The 16,603-nt window shown below is 49.7% G+C and overlaps 3 protein-coding genes across 3 annotated transcripts in view; 2 read left to right on the top strand and 1 right to left on the bottom strand.

Annotated features, from left to right (window-relative positions):
* ARL10 (ARF like GTPase 10) overlaps positions 1-9,195 on the top strand; it is a 10,868-nt gene extending 1,673 nt beyond the window's left edge. Inside the window, 3 exon segments of the mRNA XM_024742181.1 lie at positions 351-552; positions 3,427-3,602; positions 5,703-9,195. Coding sequence (XP_024597949.1) covers positions 351-552; positions 3,427-3,602; positions 5,703-5,876 — 552 coding nt within the window. The 3' untranslated portion in view covers positions 5,877-9,195.
* A 1,862-nt stretch (positions 9,196-11,057) lies between these two features.
* On the bottom strand, positions 11,058-15,510 carry NOP16 (NOP16 nucleolar protein). The gene is made up of 5 exons (XM_024742185.1): positions 15,217-15,510; positions 15,018-15,126; positions 13,769-13,838; positions 12,138-12,244; positions 11,058-11,355 (listed from the first exon to the last, which is right to left on the bottom strand). Exons 1-5 carry the CDS (start codon positions 15,321-15,323, stop codon positions 11,212-11,214), a joined length of 537 nt encoding a protein of 178 aa, XP_024597953.1. The 5' UTR covers positions 15,324-15,510; the 3' UTR covers positions 11,058-11,211.
* A 41-nt stretch (positions 15,511-15,551) lies between these two features.
* Positions 15,552-16,530, top strand: HIGD2A (HIG1 hypoxia inducible domain family member 2A). Its single transcript, XM_024742186.1, has 2 exons — positions 15,552-15,759; positions 16,113-16,530. The coding sequence occupies exons 1-2, from the start codon at positions 15,606-15,608 to the stop codon at positions 16,277-16,279; spliced, it is 321 nt and encodes a 106-aa protein (XP_024597954.1). The 5' UTR covers positions 15,552-15,605; the 3' UTR covers positions 16,280-16,530.
* Positions 16,531-16,603: the final 73 nt, after the last annotated feature.

The raw sequence follows: 16,603 nt of genomic DNA, 5'->3' as shown, positions 1-16,603 counted from the left end.
GCAGAGGATGCCGGGAGAGGCCCTCCGCCCCCTTACCCAGCCCGCGCGGTTCATTTGCGCGTTACCCCGACTCGGTTGTTCCTTTCGCTGTGGGATGTGGGGATTGTCAGTCTGAGGAGGTTGACGCTCCGCGAGGGGTAGGAATTTGCCCGAGGTCACTCAGGAAAAACCTGAAGAACGGGTCTTGAGACTCAGGACTCCATAGGCCCCGCGAGTCCCTTTGCAGCAGAGCGGGCCTGGCTGCCCCTTTAACGGCGGCAGGGCGGGGATGGGCGCTTTGGGCCTCCGGTCTTCTATGGGGAAGGGTCAGGCGGGAGGGTGCCAACCGCAGCCTGACCCGTACCCCACAGCCCGAGGACGAAGCGGACGAGGAGCCGGCGTTGGAGGAGTTGGAGCAGCGCGAGGTGCTGGTGCTGGGGCTGGATGGCTCTGGGAAGAGCACGTTCCTGCGCGTTCTGGCCGGGAAGCCGCCGCTGGAAGGCCACATCCCCACCTGGGGCTTCAACTCCGTGCGGTTGCCCACCAAGAACTTCGAGGTGGACCTGCTGGAGAGTGAGCAGACCCTCCCTCCGTGTCTCCTGCTGTCTCCCCATCGTCTCAGCTGGACCCAAGCTGTGGCTTTTTATCTAAGCAGGACACGCCCCTGTAGAAAGTCCTTCCCACGCTTCCCTGCGACACAGGATATAGTCCAAGCTCTGTACTCTGGCTTGGTCGACCCCTGTCCCTCATCCTTACTGCAGCCCACATGCCTAACACTGAGATACTAACAACTAAAGTTTCCAGTATGCCAAGCCCTTGACAGACATCACTTAAAAAACCCTCCCAACAACTCCATAAAACCGGAAACAGTTACCACCTTCATTATATGTGAGGAAAGGAGGCCCAGAAAAATAATTTTTTTTTTATTTATCGAGGCCCAGTAAAATAATTTATCCAAGCGCACGCAGCTTGCCGGTCAGCTAATGCAGACTATCTGGCTCTGGGCTCTCGATGTTAAGCACCATTTGCAGTGCTTGTTTCTGAAGGGTGCTCGCTGTTTTCTTTCTAATCTTCTGTGCTTTGCATGCACACTGTTCCCCCAGTCCGGAAAGCCCTTCTTCCCTTGTTAAACTGCTGTTCATCCTTCAAGATTTAAGTCAAGCATGATATCCCTCTGAAGCCTTCTCTGACCCCTATAGGCTAGATTAAGAGCTCCTCCTGCTGCAGTGTTTGCCACATACCACCCTGTGTCCCTGACTAGGCATCTGGGGCACCGATAAATCCGCTCCAGCTCTGGCCTCTAGGGCCCAGCCCCAATCAGGTACCTGGGAGAGCTTGTTGAGTGAGTGATCGGAGAGGGGCTGAGCATCCTCCTGCCCTCAGTGTTAGGCCTCTTGGGATCCCAGGAGAGGATGGGAGAGAGGGTATTGAGAGCGCAGCAGTACTTAACCACCTGTGTCCAGCCACAGACTCAGTGGGGATGGACAGGTAGCCTTCCTGCCAGCCAAAGGACTCAGACCATAAAGACTAGGTGGGTTTAGTTAAGTCCTAAAGTGGTGGGATCAGACTCTGAGGACCTGGCTTTTGGCCTGAATGGGTCCAGTTCCTCTGGTCTCAGGGCCTTGCCTGCTAGCCTGCCCTGGCTACATCTTTTCTCCCTGACTGTAGCAAACGTTGACATTCACCTGAGATTTAGTCCTTTCAACAAGCTTTCCCTGTCTCCATCTCTTGTGCCAGGGACACAGAAAATTCAAGTGGGGGTTCTGCACTTAAGGCCCACTCTGTCTGGCAGAGACAGTATCCCCCTCCCTTCACCTTGGAAGAAGGGGTTTGGTGTTTTCATGTTACCCAGGGGTCTGCCCTGTTAACATCCCAGGCTCAGTAAGGTCACCCAACCTGGATTCAAACCCAGATCTCCCATTCAAGTCCTGGGGCTTTCCCCTCCCACAGCACACACTTCACTGTGGTCTCCTACAGTGCCTGGCCTGCAGCCCAGCTGAGAGTGAGCACTTTGTGCATTTTTGACGACTTTTGCCTTCCCCACACCTCCTATATCCATTTTATTAGCTAGTTCTGTCAGCTTTATCCTCCAGTCGAGTCTGCGTCTGTTCACTTCTCCCCACCTCCATCTCTGCCTAATTGGTCCAAGCCATGGTCACCTGTCAGGACTACAACAGTCTCCTTGCTGGTCTTCCAGCTTCCACTTCTGTCCTCAATGTTGGCCATAGGTATCTTTCAGAAACCCGTATCAGATCATGTCATTCTTGCTTAAAATGCTTCAGGGGCTCCCCACAGACTCACTGTGGCTTTACAGGCCCTGTGTGGTCCAGCCCTGGGCAGCCTTGCTGGTCATGGCTTCCTCCTCTCCCCTTCTGGCGGTGCCTCAGCCTTCTGTTTCTCAAGCACATGGATCTTGCTCTGCTTCTCTCTGCCTCATCTCATGACTAGCTCCTTCTCGTCATCCCAGACTGAGCTCACATGCTGCCTCCTTAGACCACCTTCCCAGACCAACCAGTCCAAAGCCACCAGCACATACAACCACCTCACCCCACCCCTTTCACTTTTTCTGTTTTACTTCCTTCCTTTGTGGAATGTGTTTATGTGTTACTGCTGTGTTGTTTCTGGTTACGGAGGGAGCTCCTTGAGAGCAGGGCCCCTGCCTGCCTTGCTCACCTCTGTATCTCCAGCACCCAGATCAGTGCTTGGCACCTAGTAAGCACTCAGTATATACTTGTTGAGTGCCTGCTATGTGCCAGGCATTGTGCTGAGGGCTTTGGGGGGATCCAGAGATAAATAGCTCTAACTCTCAAAGAGCTTAGAGCCCACAAGTGTCAGAAGTATAACCAGAAACACTAGGATGCAGGATGACCAGTGGGGACTTTGCAGAGGGACAGAGGGGAACAGGAGTAACCCAGGTTGGGGGTGCTACTTGGGCAGCTACTTGGTGACACTATTGATATGGTGTTTCCAAGGAAAGAAAATGGGGCGACTAGACTGAACAAGAGAAGCCAAATGGAGAATGGCTGTGCACAGGCAGGGCAGGGAGTCCTGGCTGCTGACCACAGCTGCCACTGACCCAGGAGGAAGCTAGGATTTGGGAGGAGGCAAGGCAGCCCAGGAGAAAGAACCAGAGTACTATTTATTGAGCATATAGTATACACCAGTCCTGTGAAAGGTGCATTGCATGTGGTACCTTTGGGTCTTGCTGCAACCTGTTAGGTAAGTTCAGTGAGGAGGAGACTGATGCTTGGAGGTAGCGACCTGCGCAGGGCGACCTAGCTGTCAGAGCTGGAGCTAAACCCAGGTCTGATTGGCTCTGGAACCTGTGGACTTACCCTTGCTCCTGGCCAGTGGAGCCTTGGAAGGCAGGAAGTGGGGTGGGGTCAGGCTATATGTAGCGAGCCAGGGCCTAGGGAGGCTCTGAGCTGGCCCCTGGCCTCTCCTCAGTCGGTGGCAGCCAGAATCTGCGTTTCTACTGGAAGGAGTTTGTGAATGAAGTGGACGTGCTGGTGTTCATGGTGGACTCGGCTGACCGGCTGCGGTTGCCCTGGGCCCGACAGGAGCTGCACAAGCTACTGGACAAGGACCCTGACCTGCCTGTCGTCATCGTGGCCAACAAGCAGGTGAGGGCCATGGGAGGCTGGCTCAGGCCAGGCGGGCTTGGTCCACAGATGCCTGAGCAGGGGCAGGGAGCACTGGAGAGGTATTCGGGCCCAGGCCCATGACCTGCAACGCTTAGCTGAGAAACTGTCCCCCACCTCTGCTACCTGTACTCTTTTCCCATTCCTAATCCGCATCCTCTCTCTGCCTTCCTCTTTGCCTGTCATTTGTCATCCTAGAGAAATGAGAAAAATTATTATTAAGTGTCCACTATTTCCCAGGTGTGGTTTCAAATAACATTTCATATTATGCTTCTGTTCACCCTGCAAGATATGGGATACTCTTTCCATTTTACAGATGGGGAATCTGAAGCTCAGAGAAATTTTGTACGCCTTGAAAATAGTAAAATTGGAATGTCTTAACTCCAAAACCTGCACCTTTTCCACTCTTCTATGTCCATATGATTTCTGACTCTAGATCAGAGAGCTATAGCTAGGAAGTGATAAGAAGTTGAACAGATTAAATAAGAAGAAGAACTAACATTTATTGTGTGCTTACAGCATGCTAAGCACCTGGTAATCGTGACCTCACTCCAGCCTTACAAAAACCCCACTATAGGCCTTGCTGTTAGCCCAAAGTTACAGCTGGTATGTGGCAAAGCCAGGAGTTGAGCTTAGATCTTCCTCAAAGTTCCTGCTCTTCACTCTACCTCTCCTGGCCGAGCAACTCTCGGCATCACACACTTAAGATGCCATTCTCTGCCACAGTATAGAGTCCTGTCATATTTCATGTGGCCTGTGCCCATGGTCCTGATAGCTGTGGGGCATGTTTCCAGCCTGGCTTGGAGAGAGGCTGTCCATTTTTGACCTCAAGTTCCCTCTGCCTATCAGGAAATACTTGACCGTCATTTATAAATAGGGTAACCATATGTCCTGGTCTGCCTGGGACAGCCCCCATTTATGCCTGTTGCTCTCGTATAACTATTAATACTACCTACTTTGAGTCTCTGAAGTACCCCAGTTTGACATGGGGAGGGGGAAGGGTAAGCTGGGACAAAGTGAGAGAGTAGCAGTGACATATATACATTACCAAATGTAAAATAGCTAGCTAGTGGGAAGCAGCTGCATAGCACAGGGAGATCAGCTTGGTGCTCGGTGCTTTGTGACTGCCTAGAGGGGTCAAATGTAAAATAGCTAGTGGGAAGCAGCTGCATAGCACAGGGAGATCAGTTCAGTGCTTTGTGTCCACCTAGAGGGGTGGGATAGGGAGGGTGAGAGGGAGATGCAAGAGGGAGGGGATATGGGTATATATGTATATGTATAGCTGATTCACTTTGTTACAAAGCAGAAACTAACACAACATTGTAAAGCAATTAGACTCCAACAAAGACATTAAAATAAATTAATTAATTAAAATAAAAAGAAGTACGCCAGTTTGGACAGTGAATCACATCATCATCTTGTATATAAACTATAATTTATAGTGATTTTGAACCTGAGGTCCCAGCACTCTTATGAATTGCTCCAAGAAGAATCATTTTAATCTTGGGCTAGGCTTGAAATTAAAATGTACCATCACCAGCCATGTTGTGTAGTGGCTTCTTTTTCTTGTCACTGGGTTTCTAGAAGTCTAGGGAAGGTAAGGCCCTTGTCTGGAAGTGACCCTACTGTAAGATCTCTCTCTCCACCATTAAGTTTAGGAAACTCAGCTAGGATTCCTATAAAGGTTATAAACTTGGTCATCAAGCCAACCTGAGTTTGAAACCTGGCTCTGCCACTTATCACTGTTTCATTGGCTAAATGACTTCACCTCCCTGAGCTTATTTCCTCATCCGTTAAGTGTGGACTGTGAGAATTAAGTAAGATTAAGTGCCTATCACAATGCCTGACTTAGAGGAAGTGCTCTTTCTTAGCACAGTGGCTGTGGGTAAGAATGACGGGGTGGAAAGAGATTGATACCAAGAAAGTCAGAGATGAGGAAGAGAGTTTAGACCAAGTGGCCGTGAGAGAACTTAGGCCCCAGTGTTCCCCCAGGGAGCCGAAGAACAGTTTATTTCATAGATGACAAGGGTGGGTTGTTGGGAAACACTGTCAGTCCCGCCTGACATCTCTGTTTCATCCCAGGACCTGAGCGAGGCCGTGAGTGTGGTGGAGCTGCAGCAGGAGCTGGGCCTTCAGGCTGTCGATAACCAGCGGGAAGTCTTCCTCTTGGCAGCCAGCATTGCCCCTGCAGGAGCCGGCTTTGAAAATCCTGGCACCGTGCACATCTGGAGACTGCTCCTGGAGCTTCTCTCCTAGGCTGGTACCCACCTGCTCACCAGCCAGCCCTGGGACCCCAGTTCTGCTCCTCCTGCTTCTTCATCCCCAGCCGGGGCCTGGGGCACAGGCTATGTGGCAGCACTTCCCTTCTCCCCTCCTCGCCCTCTCAAGAGCAGGGCCTGGGCAAGGCCAGGAACCATATGGAAGCCTTGGTGAGCTAGCCATGAGGCTGAAGCAGGGAGATGGGTGAGGCTGAGGGTGGGAGAGAATGGTGTCTTGCCCATTCTGGGCTGGGAGTGAATCCCACTTTCACCAGGGAAGGCAGCCTCGTCCTCTGACCTGTACAGTGAGCTGCTCAGCAGGCTTAGTTCTCCCCGCCCTATATGTCCCAGTGGTTGAGGACCATTGTAGGTGTCCGAAGTATGCCCAGTCTAGACCATTCCCTCCTGGTGACTTCACACCCCTCTAATGTGGGCAGGTTCTGGGCAGTACGCTGTGAGCTCAGACCCCCACTCCTGCATTATCCTCCAACCCCAGCTGGCTCATGGCCTTGTGCAATCCCTCCCTCTCTGGCCCCAGGGCCATCCTTTTTAAAGAGAAGTGATTTCTATGTTTTTTTTCTAACTTGGAGATGTATTTCCCAGCCATGAAGATAAGAAGCTCAAGGACGAACCTAGAGATCCTAGCAAGGAGCTTTCTGAAACCTCCCTGCTTCCCAGAGGTTGAGGCCTGGCCCACCAGCCTCTTGACTACAGAGTAAGTGGTATTCACCCGCTAATCAGAAAAATTGAAAGCTTCCCCCAGCCCCCCACCCCACCAAAATCTGGAGACAGAAGCTGCTGCTCTTACACTAACTGTGCCAATGCCCATGTTTACATAAGTCTGGGGAAGGAAGGAGCCTGCCTGTGTCCCTGGGAAGAAGACTGTCAGTGGAGTGGGACGTTGCCCTCCAAACTGCATTTATTTATTTATTTATTTATAAAAGGAACAGGCCAAAGTTTAGGCTCTGTTTCTAGGTGCTGTTATTAAAACCCCCAGATGATTGTCATGGAAAATTTGGATCGTTGAGGAAAATAACTGGAATCATGAATGACAGTGTGGTAAGCTACATGTGTCAGTGGAGACAGAGCTCGCACTCCCCTGACCCTCTGTGGCTGTAATTGATGTCATAATACTTCACAATGGTCCATATGAACTTGAACTCCACCACTTGGCCCAGTAGTCAAAGGGACACAAAGTCTGTGTAGGTAACATGACTCTGGGAGAGGCAATTTCATCATAGTTACCCAAATAAAAAGAAATGAGAATCAGCAGACCAACCAACAGGGTAGCCTTGGGTACATCACTCAGCCTTTCTAGACCTGCTGATTGCCCAGCTAAGGCAAAGTTGGACGGAATTTCTGCTGTCCTCTCCAGTACACATTCCACGATTCTCCTGTTTCCAGTGATCAGCCAGTTTAAGGACTGTCTCTGGATTGACACTTCTCTTTAGTGCAGACAAAAGGAGTCTTTTGTCTGTCAGGGGCCACTGAACTGTCATCTCCACAAATGGGCCTTTTTTTCAAGGAGATATCCAACTCAGTTTGCTTTTTAATTGAGAATAGAGATTATGTGCCTTTGTTTCATTTGACTGGTGCAAAAGGGGCAGGCCAGGAAGGTGGGCTGTAGATGTCTCAGAATAGAATCACTTTCTTTGAAATTCTGATTAACTTTCTGCTTTAAGAAGTGATTTGAATGATTTTATTTTAAATATTTCGGGAATGACTTGGGTTTTAGAGTAGACTTTGAAGCTCTGCTGACACTTTTCATTTCACCATTAGAAGGTTGAGAGACTTTACTTCTCTGTTCTATGAACTCCACCTTGTCCTCTAGTACTTAAAAGTTACCTTTGGAGCCAGCATTGTTGAGGGGGGCACCCTTTTCTACTAATTAAGATCTGCCTTTGGTCTAATGAGTATCACTATGTAGTAAGGTTTTTAAAGTCCCCACTGTGGGGAGGTGAACTTGGCTAGAGTTTATATGTACTTTAGCAACTTTCAAAGACCACTCTCAGAACTGACAGGTCCCAGTGGCACACCAGAAGACACCACTGAGGAGCACTGAAGGTCCCTGGTACTTGCACAGAGTGTATAGACATTCTTTTGGCCTGTGGCTGTGCCTCACGTGTGGAGCTGCTGGCCTGCCCTGGCTGGGTGGCAAACAGTACTCATCTGCTCCAGTTCCTACCAGGACCAGATTGGGCAAAGTGGGGGAAAGGCCTTTCTTATGAACAGCTAACTGCCTGGCCTTGTGGTGCTCTTACCTAGTTGTTCCTGAATGTGACTTTGGTTCTGGAGCCCAGATGACTGCTTTAGGGAACCAGTCATTACCTGGAGCTGTTCATCTCAAAGTGAGGTTCCTGACTAGTCTGGGTGACGCTGTGTTCCCCCTACTGCCCTGACTCTACCTGAGCTTGGGAATAGGGAGTGAATGGCTGGGCAGCTCTCATATTCTAATGAAGACAATACAGTGCCCACTTCACACGGGAAGGAAGTTTCTGCACCTACTTGCTGGTTGAACCTGTGCCTGGATCACTTACCCTGGCTCTAGGGGCTTCTGTTCTTAAGAGTTATTTAAATGAAACCATGGCTTCTGACCTGCTGCTATCCCTCTGAAGAGAGGCCAGCCTGGCCCAGAGCTTGGACATGTGGATGGTCTGGGCAAGAGAGATCCTGAGGCTGCTGGGACCATCACCTTGGACTGGCCGCCTATTCTAAGAAGCCTCCTCTGGCACTTCTTGGCGCCCAGAACTGCCCGTTGCAAGCTTGCACTGACACATTGGTATCCAGCTGTAAAGACTGGGGAGGAGGTGAAGTTGGTCCATCCTGGCCTCCCGATCCTCCACAGAGAAATGCTAATGAGAAATCTCACAACTCTAGCCTGTCTGAATGAAACCCCAGGTTCTCCAAAATAATGTTTCCACTTGCCTTTGGGAAAGAAACATTTTGTTCTTATGCTAGTTTAGTATCAACTGCCAGCATCTTGAACCAGCTGCTAAAACTCGCCTGTGGTGTCCATCGTCGTCCTCATCCTGCCCCAGACCTCAGACCTGGGCAGTCTGAGCAGTCTGCCTCTCATCTTTGCTGTGTGCTCCCACATCCTCTAAGTCCTTTCTAGTAACTGAAAAGGGGCACCTCCAAGTTTTCCTGCTGCCTCCAGGAGGTGGGCCTATTAAGGGACAAGGGGAAGATTGCCATCAAAGATCTGAAGTAAAGGAGCCTTGCTGTCCCAGCCCATGCCCTGTGAACACGGACCCACGAACTGCATAAAACGGAGTGTTGGTGGCTGTTTAAGGTATACAATAAACGCAAAAAATTTGGATATGGTTTCACGTAAATTCTGATTTTGAGGAACGTGTGCTTGGTGCTTACAGTTCCAGTGAGGGGCAGCTATGGAGTGTGGTCCCATAACACTTCCTGTGACACAACGTGTCAAACAGCAAGTTCCAGTTCCCTGGCTCTTCAGTCCACGTAGGGGTGGGGGGGTTAAGGAACATCAGCTTTGGCCTAATTCAGTACTTTTGGGGAGGAACCCAAACCCTTTCTTGGGAGGAGTTCTAGCTGTCGGGGCCAAAGCTAGGCGTGGAAATGGGAGCGAGAACATCTTTTGAGTGCCTCCATGCCAGAGGTCAGAATGCAGGCGGCGCCATTCCACAAGCATTCCCCCAGTACCTGCCTTGGGCTGGGCTCTGGGATTCCCAGACAAGGTCCCTGCACTCAAGCCCAGTCTGGTAGAGAATGTCAGCCAGACTAAAAGGTAGTTATGACTGTGATAGGCACTGCTACAGGAAGTCTGGGGCATGGGAACTCCAACCTGGGGGCAGAGGAAAGTGGTATGGAAGACTTCCTAAAGTTGGCACCTGAACTGGGTGAAGAAACAAGGTTAAGGGCCCAGCCTGGTCAAAGGCCTGAATTTGGAATGCTGTGAAGGGCAGAAGTTAGGAGGCCAAATCACGGAGGCCCCCAGGAGCTCTGCTGCAGACTCAAATCATAAAGGCTGTGCTTGAGGTGTTCACAATGGCCAGTCACTGCTGGAGTCTAGCAGGCTGGATCTGATGGGGGGTGGTTTCTGTCTAGTTTCCAGCCTGCCTTAATGGTGTGGGACAGGTGGGCTGCCTTCAGGGTCCAAAGAGAAGGTCAGCAAGAGAAAGTCTAGACTTAGTCATCGTGCAGACTTGACTTCAAACCCCACGTTAACGCCTCTCAAGCCTGTTTCTTTACCTGCAAGACGAGGATCCCACACAACCTTACAGGGTTTTATGTGAAATGTTCTATGTAAAAACATAAGCCCTTCTTTTCAAGAGCAGTGAGGAGAGACAAATTTTACGTGCTTTAAGGAGAAAGCTTAGGAACAGGTTTTCTGTATTATTAATAGCTGAGGATAACGTATCAAGACAAGAAAATGCCCAGCACCCACCCCACACTTTGTCTGTGATCCTGCTACATACCAGCCGTGCCACCGAATTAGGCAGGCCTGGCCCCAGGGAATGGCCATGCAGTGTGTAGCCCAGTGCTTGGCACACAGCACAGTGGTATTCAGCAGTCCCCAGACGGTCTCAGAAAGCAAGTTTGGGGGCCTCAGACTCCCTTCAGGAAAGACAAGTAGCAAAGGCAGGTCACTTGAAGACAGACCAGGAAGCAGCTATACAGCTCCTTACCCTCTGGCCCTTGAGCCACAGCTGGCCTCAGACCAGGGCCATGGAGAACCGGTCCACCAGCCCCCAGCCTGGGGCGAGGCAAGCACTGGAAGCCCCTCCCAAGCAGCCCAGGGTTCCCAGCAGGCTTCTGTAGAAGCGTTAGTGGAACTGCTATGCAGGAAACCAAGGCAGAGAGCAGTGGAACCAGAACAGGGGAGAAGAGGAGGGAGGCTGTGCCTAGAAAGGCATGTGAATATGGAGCAAAAAGGGCTGAATGGCCTCTTTACCTTGACTGAGTAGGTTTTTGCAGGGGCAGCCCCAGGGCTTGGCTGGGAGGGGCAAATACAAAACCATCAGAGAAGTAAAATACTGTATTTTATTGTACACAGACTATATTCAAACAAACCACCCACTCTGAAAACAGCAGGTTCTGGCTTTTCCCAGAGACTCCAGAAGAACATAAATTGAAGCCTCTGGGAGACAGTGTCTTCCCCAAAGGGAAGTGTGAGAGAGATTTTGTGTGTGTGTGTGTGTGTGTGTGTGTGTGTGTGTGTGTGTGCGCGCGCGCGCGCTGTAACCTTTTGATTCCATGGGGTTTGGCTAGACTCATCTGTAGCCGCACACCTCTCCTTGCCTTAAACCCTGGCTCAGCTTTTCTGGTCCAGGAGGAAGCCTCAACCTGGGGCAGATGTAAACCAGTCACTCAACCTCCATCTTATTCTTTTGCAACGAATCGACAAAGGCTTGCCACTCCGCTGGGTAAAAACGCTTATAGACGTTGATCTTATTCCGAATCTGTTTTGGGGTATCTTGATAGTAATTCTTCTCATCCCGGGCCATAGCCTAAGAAGGGAGAAGGGCCACTTGAAGAAGGCTGGACAGGCAAGGTTCAAATCCTAGCCCTGAGTTGGGCAAGCTACTTCCCATCCCTGAGGTTCAGATTCCTCACCTTAAAAGCCATAGTGGAAAAAAAAAAAAAAAAAAAGCCATAGTGTATGTGGGGAAATGCCCTCAGAGACTAGGCAGGAACTGGGACCAACTGAGTAGCTCATTCTCCATCCATTGCCAACTGATCCCACCTGGGCACGGGGGTCCAATGTACCCAGATCTTTCAATTTTTAGGAGAAGCCAAAAATAAGGACTTTTATTTGAAACCTCCGATAATTAAAATGGCAACTACAGTTAACCCTTGAACAACACAGATGTGAACTGCATGGGTTGACTTATACACGGATATTTTTCAGTAGTAAATACTACAGCACTACATGGTCCATGGTTGGTTGAATCCCTAGATGCAAGGAACCGGAGACTTGGAGGACCAACTATAAATATAGACAGATTAACTCTCAAGTTGTTCAAGGGTCACCTGTAGTTCAAGTTGATTAATAAAAATACCATGCAAGCAAAACATATTAATGAGTGTGATATGAACCACAGGCCACTCAGTCTATCCAATTATAAGCATTCTGTCAATGGCATCCATTTCTTAGGGTCTCTCTTTCCTCTCTGTTTCCATTCAGTCTCAGGAAACAGGCAGTAGCCAAGCATATCAGACCCTGAATGGTCCAGGGTACCTTCCCAAAGGGCCCCAAGTGGTTCCTCCTGCCAGGCCTAAGCCCACTCACCTTATAGTCCTCCCCATGGTTCTCCACCATGTAGCAAACATAGTCAATGAGATCCCGAGATAGCGTATTTCCTTTCTTTTCTGGAAGGCTGGCTTCTGCCTCCAGGTCTGGGTTGAGAGAAGCCAAGAGACAGGGAATGAGGCTTTGCTTCCTGCACAAGTTGAGCTGCTCAGTCAATCCCAAGCCACAAGAGTTGCTACACCAACCATCGGATGAGCTTTTCCATCTGCAAATTCAGTGCTAGAAACTTCTTTTTAGCCCCTCAGGTCCCAGGCTCTGCCTATGGCACAAGCATCTATCAGTATAGCAATGAACTGAAAGGCAAGTCACCACTCTTTGGGCCTCAGATGGGTGAAAGAAAGGCACCAAACTAAAAATCTCTACTTAATGCCAGGTCCTGGGGACAGAGATGAAGATGCAGTGCCTGTCCACAGGACAGGGCTCCCTTCCAGCTCTAAAACTCTCTGAGAACTTCTTGAAGAGTTAATAACAATACGTGGAATGGAAAGGTGTGAATAAATGAGAACTCGAGCTGTAAGAACTAGGGCCTGAGGCACCTCTCTACTCCTTTGTGTATCTACTACTTTGTGAGGGGAAAAGCCAAGCTCCAATAATGGCCTCACACCTAAAATAGCTAGGTAAATACTCCCCCATTCCTCATCTATGAAGGGAGAAAAATAGCTACCTCATGGAAATGAGGTAGTCAAATCTTATCCGGGGTCAGGTGCTAAAATTGCTTATCGTCAAAATTATCTTTAACTTGGTTGCCATGGGTTGCGGGGTGGGGGGGGAACAGGGCATTATTGTTTCATGAGTAAAGAGTTTCAGTCGTGCAAGATGAAAGTTCTGGAGTTCTGTTGCAAGACGATGTGAATATACTTAACACTAATGAGCTATACATTTTAAAATGATTAAGATGGTAAATTTTATGTGCTTTTAAACCACAATTAAATTTTGTTTTAATTAAAGAATTAAAAGTAAAACTTTTTAAGATAAGCTTTGACTACAGAGAGTACACACGATTTTGTATATACAGTCCTGTGCAGTCAGTAACTCTTACAAGAATCATTAAAATAGACTACAGACGGGAACTCACAGAATTCTATATCAAATGTCTGGTCATTCAGATACTTTAAACTTTAGGAGAACTGTTAAAAACCACAGACAGGAAAGAGGAAGGATGGGTAGAATATTCCAGAGTATTCCTGCTTCCCTGCAGAATTTACCCTCTTCTGTTTTAATATTCAGTCTCTATAGCCTTAATATACATAAAATTGGATTTATCATTGGAAAGATTACATGGTGGAATCTTTAAAAAAATCGGTTCATCCTTAATCTCATAAGAAGCTGAATGTATGCCTGAGACTTACCGTTTTCTCTTCTATCCTCTCAGGCACTAGTTACATCCTCCCTGAACATCTCTGACCTCCCTTCACACACTGGAGCTTAGTCAGTAGACTGAAAATGTCTCAGCCGGGACACAGTCCTAACTCTGCAAGCTGAGCCCTAGAACAGCTCACTTTTTCCCTCTGAACCTCAGTTTCTCTATCTGTGAAATGAGAACATCTGAGGGTCCTTTCCAGCTCTAACTGAGCAGGATGGTGACCTAGAGGAATGTGGCCCACACCCACCATTGAGCACATAGGGCTTCCGCATGAGCTCCTTAGGCCCCTCCTCCACGTCCACTTCCAGGGCCTTTACCTGCAGAGAACACAGACCGTGAGATTAGGAGACACAGGAAAAGATCCTGGATGAGGGGAAATTCTAAAGGCTCCTGCCCGTCCCAACACAGCTGCATTACCCACAAGGATCCCTCCACAAAGGCAAGAATAGATGACAAAAAGAACTAATGCCCTCCCTGGAAGCTTTGTGGTTCCCAAGAGGCTCAAGTAAGCAATTCATCTTTCTGTGCCTAACTATAAAATGGGCATAATACCGCTTGCCTGCCTCACTTAACTGTGCGGTTAGCAAATGAAACAATGCACGTGAAAGCACTTTATACTTTACAGTGAGGGAGAGATGTCAGACATCTTATGCAGAAGAGCAAGCTGACGGTGCTTGGCTATAGCTTCATAATTGTTCAAGAAACAGTAGCACCATTTTCTTCTGGCATGAAGGGATAAAAAGAAACATGTCTGAAGGCAATGGGACAAATCCAATCAGCAAGCCCATTCATTAGGTTGACTATTTATTGAGCACTAGTCACATCCTAAGCAGCACAGGATTTAGTAGTGAATGGAACACAGATTCTTGTCCCCAGGAGATGATGTTGGCGGAAAGAGGCACAGACAATAAGCAAATATACAAATATAATATACCATCAAGGATTTACAACTGCCAATGAATTAAAATAAAGCAGGAAAGAAGTTACTGAGTGAAAAGGGGTGCTATTTTTGAGAGCGGGTCCAGAAAAAGAATTATTCCGGAGAAATTAGCCCTGGGAAAAACTACCCCTAGGGAAGCCTCAGACCAAGGACGACTGGATAACTGAGGAAAGGTGTAAGGAACAGTAAGTAAAGATTCCAAACTCCTTATTAGAAAAGTTAAGGGCAGAAAAAGATAAACTCTGGAAAATATGGCTGAGATGCCAAGGGACCCAAACAGTTTAATTTCAGAGGAAAAAAAGTAAGTGCAGAAGGAAAGGGGAAGTTCCAACCCAGGTCCAATGTGTGCTGGGGGAGGGAATATGAAGGGACCCTCAACCACAGTCAGTACAGCCTGGCCGACTTGGCTGTGGGGAAGTCGCAAACCCAGGAAGGGCGTGAGGGAGGTAATAATAGACAGGATTAAGTTCTGAAACCCAGCTAAGTATGGCGGGAGTGGGGGGCGGGGGGGAGCTGGAGGTGGAGGGCAAGGGCCGGGACCCTACCACGTCACTACCTTTCTCTTAAGAAGGGGCACTGCCCTGTTGGGGTCCATAGCCAAACCCATATCGGCCAGGTTCTGCCGCACCGATTTGGTCTGGTCCCAGGCATGTCGGATGTGGGAGCTACGGGAAAAGAGAGGGCGATCGCGTAACCATCATCTCGCCGGCTGTCCCGCCCCAGGCGCCCTGCCTCCTGAACCTTGGTCCCCTCACCATTCGATCCGCGGCGCTGCCTTCCGTCGAGCATTCCGGTTCAGACGCTTCCGGTTAACATTATAACCGAACTTCTGCCTCCGGGTCTTCCCCTTGGCTTTAGGCATCGCGCTGACCCCAGCACGGGTAACTCAGACTCCGTGCCTCTCACTCCAAGTACCTCGTGTAGCGACTCCTTCCGGCTAGTGATCGCGTGGTTTCGCAGGCTTTGGGGAAATGTAGTCCTCCACGCAGCGACAGCAGACCGATTACTACGACTCCCAGAGTGCCATGAGGGATTACACCTGCGTACAACACTGAGCAAAGTCCTTTTCCCCGCCCTCTTTGATGACCTCATCAGGAGGCGGGGTTTAGCGTCCGGATTTTCTTCTACTGCTGTAGCCTAAAACATGGCGACTCCTGGCCCCGTCACTCCGGAGGCACCCTTTGAACCATCGCAGCCCCCAGTGATTGAGGGCTTTAGCCCCAGTGTATACAGCACGTCGGAAAGCTTCAAGGAAAAGTTTCTTCGCAAGACCCGCGAGAACCCAATGGTACCCATAGGTAAGCAAGCGGGCGCTAAAGGTACTGTAGACCAAGAAGACAGTGATGTAGAGGGGAATGAAATCGGGGAGGACCGGGGACGCCAGGGGGGACTGGAATGAGAGTGGACCAGAGATGTAGCGAAGGGGCCGGGCGGTGAGGGGCCGGGCGGTGATTGGAGCAGGAGCTGGACGGGATTGGGGCGCTGAGATGGGGCCGATTCTGACACGGAGGACCCCCGCTTTGGCCAGCCCCTCCCACCTCAGCTCCACCCCATGCCCCCCTCTCCTCAGCTGCTGTTTAGAGATTTTGACCCTGGGGGCAGGAGCCCAAAGCGCGGAGGGTGCTTCCCACCTGCTTTGTCGCCTCTTCAGGCTGCCTGGGCACAGCGGCCGCCCTTACCTACGGCCTCTACTGCTTCCACCGGGGTCAGAGCCAGCGCTCCCAGCTCATGATGCGCACCCGAATCGCCGCCCAGGGCTTCACGGTCGTAGCCATCTTGATGGGTCTGGCTGCATCTACTATGAAATCTCGACCCTGAGTCGGTGGCCTGCCCTTGAAAGCTCCGCGGAGATCGTTCCCAGCTCCAGGAGCAACCACCGGTCCTGCCACTGGCATTATTCCCTCATCTCCCCTGACAAGCCCCTGTATCAGTGGGGGCAGAAGTGGCCAATTGTGTAACCGACAGATTTTTTTCAGGAATCTCAGGTTCGGTTCAGTTTGAGTGTTGCATACTTCTAGTTGTGCTGCACCTTCACCACTCCCTACTTAATAAACTCTGATCCACTTGTAGTTTGGTGAATTCATTCCCAGTCTCACCCCCATGCCTTTTGGTCTTTGGTTTTTTTTTTTTTTTTTTTTTTTT

The sequence above is a fragment of the Neophocaena asiaeorientalis genome, unplaced genomic scaffold, assembly GCF_003031525.2.
Source record: "Neophocaena asiaeorientalis asiaeorientalis breed wild unplaced genomic scaffold, Neophocaena_asiaeorientalis_V1.1 scaffold259, whole genome shotgun sequence".
NCBI lineage: Eukaryota > Metazoa > Chordata > Mammalia > Artiodactyla > Phocoenidae > Neophocaena > Neophocaena asiaeorientalis.
Note: the sequence above shows the minus strand (reverse complement) of the source record. Positions and strands in the feature narration are given on the sequence as shown.